This window comes from Mustelus asterias, unplaced genomic scaffold, assembly GCF_964213995.1.
Source record: "Mustelus asterias unplaced genomic scaffold, sMusAst1.hap1.1 HAP1_SCAFFOLD_1944, whole genome shotgun sequence".
Lineage (NCBI taxonomy): Eukaryota > Metazoa > Chordata > Chondrichthyes > Carcharhiniformes > Triakidae > Mustelus > Mustelus asterias.
In genome coordinates this window covers 1-5000 of record NW_027591889.1, presented here as the reverse complement: position 1 = coordinate 5000, position 5000 = coordinate 1, and the positions used below count along the sequence as shown (strand labels likewise).

Below are 5000 nucleotides of genomic sequence, written 5' to 3'. Positions count from 1 at the left end.
CAGGTTGGTGTTTTTATGAATGTTAGGAATATATTTACCCTGAAAAACTTGAATAAGTTCTCAAGCTATAGATTTGATTTTGATTTATCATTGTCCCGTGTATCGGGATACAGTGAAAAGTATTGTTTCTTGCGCGCATTCCAATGCATACCGTTAATAGAGTCCAGAGGGGAGAAGGAGAGGAGAGGGTGCAGAATGTAGTGTGACAGTCACAGCTAGGGTGTAGAGAAAGATCAGCTCAATGCGAGGTCGGTCCATTCAAAAGTCTGACAGCAGCAGGGAAGAAGCTGTTCTTGAGTCGGTCGGTACGTGACCTCAGACTTTTGTATCTTTTTCCCGACGGAAGAAGGTGGAAGAGAGAATGTCCGGGGTGCGTGGGCGGGGGGTCCTTGATTATGCCGGCTGCTTTTCCCCGAGGCAGCGGGAAGTGTAGACGGAGTCAATGGATGGGAGGTTGGTTTGCGTGATGGGATTGGGCTACATTCACGACCCTTTGTAGTTCCTTGCGGTCTTGGGCAGAGCAGGAGCCCCAGACCGAGCTGTGATACACCCGGAAAGGATGCTTTCTATGGGGCATCTGTAAAAGTTGGTGAGAGTCGGAGCTGACATGCCGAATTTCCTTCGCCTCCTGAGAAAGTAGAGGCGTTGGTGGGGCTTTCTTAACCATAGTGTCGGCGTGGGGGGGGACCAGGAGAGGTTGTTGGTGATCTGGACACTTAAAACTTGAAGCTCTCTCGACCATTTCCATTTTGTCCCTGTTGATGTCGACAGGTTAAAGTCCAACAGGTTTATTGGTCGCAAAGGCCACAAAAGTGTGGCTTTTGCTACTAAATAAACCTGTTGGACTTTAACCTGGTGTTGTTAAACTTCTTACTGTGTTTACCCCAGTCCAACGCCGGCATCTCCACATGATGTCGACAGGGACTTGTTCTCCTTTACGCTTCCTGAAGTCGATGACAATATCCTTCATTTCTTAAATATAGCGTCAGCGTGGAGAGAACATCTCCATACACACGGGTCGCTTTTCTAATGTGCAAATCAAAACGATGGGGAAGGTCAGATTTGGCTTCAGGCTAAATTTGCAAGTGGGATTTATTCGCGAGCGTACGATTATACAGAAGTGGCACCAAGTCAACCCTGCGAGATCTGAGTGTCGCAAGTCACAGCCAGAGCACTGACAGACCCCACTGCTCAGCCGATCCCTGTCCTTGCTTTTTTCCCGGCAGATTGGATCGTATTTCGGATCGGAAATCTGCCCGGTGGACCTGAACCAGGATGGTCAGACGGACCTGTTGCTGATCGGCGCTCCGATGTATCACACCCAGGAGCATGGTGGGATTGTCTACGTTTACCGAATGGAGGACAAGGTGAGTCTTCTTTCTGTGGGCGGGGGGGGGGGGGTGGGGGGCGCGGGGGAGGAGGGGTGGTGGTAGCCTCGGACCTGCACCCTTGCGGGGCATGGCGTGCTGATGGAGGGAGGAGGTTGCCTGGTAGCTGCCCATAAGACAGCAGAGCAGCATGAGGCCATTCGACCCATCGGATCTTCTTCGCCATGGCTGATACATTTCTCAATTCCATTCTCCCACCTTTTCCCCGTAACTTTGGACCCCCCCCTGACCAATCCCTCTCTATCCCTGTCTTCAATGATCCGGCTTCCTCTGCGGCAAAGAGTTCCACACATTCACCACTCTCTGCCTGAAGAAATTCCTCCTCATCGCGGTTCCAAAGGGTCGTCCCTTCAAGAACATAACATAAGAACTAGGAGCAGGAGTAGGCCAGCTGGCCCCTCGAGCCTGCCCTGCCATTCAATAAGATCATGCCTGATCTTTCCGTGGACTCAGCTCCACTTACCCGCCCGCTCACCGTAACCCTTAATTCCTTTACTCTTCAAAAATCTATCTATCCTTGCCTTAAAAACATTCAACGAGGTCGCCTCAACTGGGCGGGTAATTCCACAGATTCACAACCCTTTGTGTGAAGAATTTCCTCCTCAACTCAGTCCTAAATCTGCGCCCCCTTATTTTGAGGCCTTGCCCCAACTCTGAAGCCACGCCCTCGCATCCGAGTCCCTCCCACTAATGGAGACATCTTCCCCACTCGATAAGACCATCCGACATAGGATCAGAATTAGGCCACTCGGCCCATCTGCTCCGCCATTGCTGATACTTTTCCCATCCCCATTCTCCTGCCTTTTCCCCATAACCCCTGATCCCCTTATTAATCAAGAACCTATCTATCTCTGACTTAAAGACACTCAATGAACCGGCCTCCACAGCCTTCTGCGGCAAAGAGTTCCACAGATTCACCACTCTCTGGCTGAAGAAATTCCTCCCCATCTCTGTTTTAAAGGATCGTCCCTTCAGCCTGAGGTTGTTCCCTCTGGTTCTAGTTTTTCCTCCTGGTGGAAACATCCTCTCCACGTCCACTCTATCCAGGCCTCGTAGTATCCTGTAAGTTTCAATAAGATCCCCCCCTCATCCTCCAACAAGTACAGACCCAACCTGAGTACAGTCCTCAACCCGTTCCTCATCCGACAAGCTCTTCAGTCCAGGGATCATTCTTGTGAACCTCCTCTGGCGGCTCACACACCCCCTTCTCGAGGGGGCAATTAGGGATGGGGGGAAAGGTCCCGGGCCCGCGAGAGATACCCATCTCTCGGGAGGCAATAGTCATAGAATCCTTACAGTGTGTTCGAGGCCATTCGGCCCATCAAGTGTGCACCGACTCTCTGACAGGGTATCTCACCCAGGCCCATTCACCCTGTAACCCCACACATTTAGCATGGCCAATCATAGAATCAAAGAACCCGACAGTGCAGAAAGAGGCCATTCGGCCCATCGAGTCTGCACCGACCACAATCCCACCCAGGCCCTACGCCCATATCCCTACATATTTACCCGCTAATCCCTCTAACCTACACATCTCAGGACACTGAAAGGCAATTTAACCTGGCCAATCAACCTAACCCGCACATCTTTGGACTGTGGGAGGAAACCGGAGCACCCGGAGGAAACCCACGCAGACACGGGGAGAATGTGCAAACTCCACACAGACAGTGACCCGAGCCGGGAATCGAACCCGGGTCCCTGGAGCTCTGAAGCAGCAGTGCTAACCCGCTGTGCTACCGTGCCGCCCTGCACATCTTTGGACACTAAGGGACAATTTAGCATGGCCAATCCACCTAACATACACATCTTTGGACACTAAGGGGCAATTTAGCATGGCCAATCCACCTACCCTGCACATCTTTGGACACTAAGGGACAATTTAGCATGGCCAATCCACCTAACCTGCACATCTTTGGACACTAAGGGGCAATTTAGCACGGCCAATCCACCCAACCTACACATCTTTGGACACTAAGGGGCAATTTAGCATGGCCAATCCACCTAACCTACACATCTTTGGACACTAAGGGGCAATTTAGCATGGCCAATCCACCCAACCTACACATCTTTGGACACTAAGGGGCAATTTAGCACGGCCAATCCACCCAACCTACACATCTTTGGACACTAAGGGGCAATTTAGCATGGCCAATCCACCTAACCTGCACATCTTTGGACACTAAGGGGCAATTTAGCATGGCCAATCCACCTAACCTACACATCTTTGAACACTAAGAGGCAATTTAGCATGGCCAATCCCCCTAACCCGCACATCTTTGGACACTAAGGAGCAATTTAGCATGGCCAATCCACCTAACCCGCACATCTTTGGACACTAAGAGGCAATTTAGCATGGCCAATCCACCTAACCTACACATCTTTGGACACTAAGGGGCAATTTAGCATGGCCAATCCACCTAACCTACACATCTTTGAACACTAAGAGGCAATTTAGCATGGCCAATCCACCTAACCTACACATCTTTGGACACTAAGGGGCAATTTTGCACGGCCAATCCACCTAACCTACACATCTTTGGACACTAAGGGACAATTTAGCATGGCCAATCCACCTGACCTGCACATCTTTGGACACTAAGGGACAATTTAGCATGGCCAATCCACCTAACCTACACATCTTTGGACACTAAGGGACAATTTAGCACGGCCAATCCACCTAACCTGCACATCTTTGGACACTAAGGGACAATTTAGCATGGCCAATCCACCTAACCTACACATCTTTGGACACTAAGGGGCAATTTAGCATGGCCAATCCACCTAGCCCACACATCTTTGGACACTAAGGGACAATTTAGCATGGCCAATCCACCTAACCTGCACATCTTTGGACACTAAGGGACAATTTAGCATGGCCAATCCACCTAACCTGCACATCTTTGGACACTAAGGGACAATTTAGCATGGCCAATCCACCTAACCTGCACATCTTTGGACACTAAGGGACAATTTAGCACGGCCAATCCACCTAACCTACACATCTTTGGACACCTGCTCTGGGAGACACAGGATTGATACGGCTGGGATCCCTGTTCAGTTTCTGGTCACTGGTCACCCCCAGGGTGGATAGATGGGGAGAGTTGGGGAGGGGAGCGGGAGGGGGAGTGGAGCAGGAGGGGGAGGGGAGGGGAGGGGGAGGGGAGGGGAGGGGGAGGGGAGCGGGAGGGGGAGGGGAGTGGAGCGGGAGGGGGAGGGGGAGGGGTGGGAGGGGGAGGGGGAGGGGTGGGAGGGGAAGGATGATCAGAAGACGCATGCCCACCTCCGACCGAGGGGGATTTTCACAGTAACTTCATTGCGGTGTTAATGTCGGCCGACTCGTGGCACCAATAAGTATACTGAATGAAAGGCCTCTCTGCAATGTCTCTCCCCCCCCCTCGCCCTCACAGGGCAGCGTCAGGCGGGTCAGCTCTCTGTCCGGGGTGCCCGGCGAACATTTTGGCCGCTTTGGGATGGCCATCGCCATGGTGACGGATCTGAATGGGGATGGGCTGTCGGATGTGGCCATTGGGGCCCTCTGGAGGAGTCACATCGTGGAGCCGTCTACATTTACCATGGAACACAGGACCAGATTCACCTCCAACACAGCCAGGT

At 51.9% G+C, this 5000-nt stretch overlaps 1 protein-coding gene across 1 annotated transcript in view; it reads left to right on the top strand.

Annotated features, from left to right (window-relative positions):
• The window catches only part of LOC144489032 (integrin alpha-D-like), a gene marked incomplete at its 3' end in the record, with an annotated part of 65068 nt that extends 60075 nt beyond the window's left edge, over positions 1–4993 (top strand). Inside the window, exons 12-14 of the mRNA XM_078206986.1 lie at positions 1–3; positions 1227–1367; positions 4796–4993. The exon at positions 1–3 is cut by the window's left edge and continues 137 nt beyond it. Coding sequence (XP_078063112.1) covers positions 1–3; positions 1227–1367; positions 4796–4993 — 342 coding nt within the window. The remainder of the gene's footprint in view (positions 4–1226; positions 1368–4795) is intronic.
• Between the last annotated feature and the right edge of the window lie 7 nt (positions 4994–5000).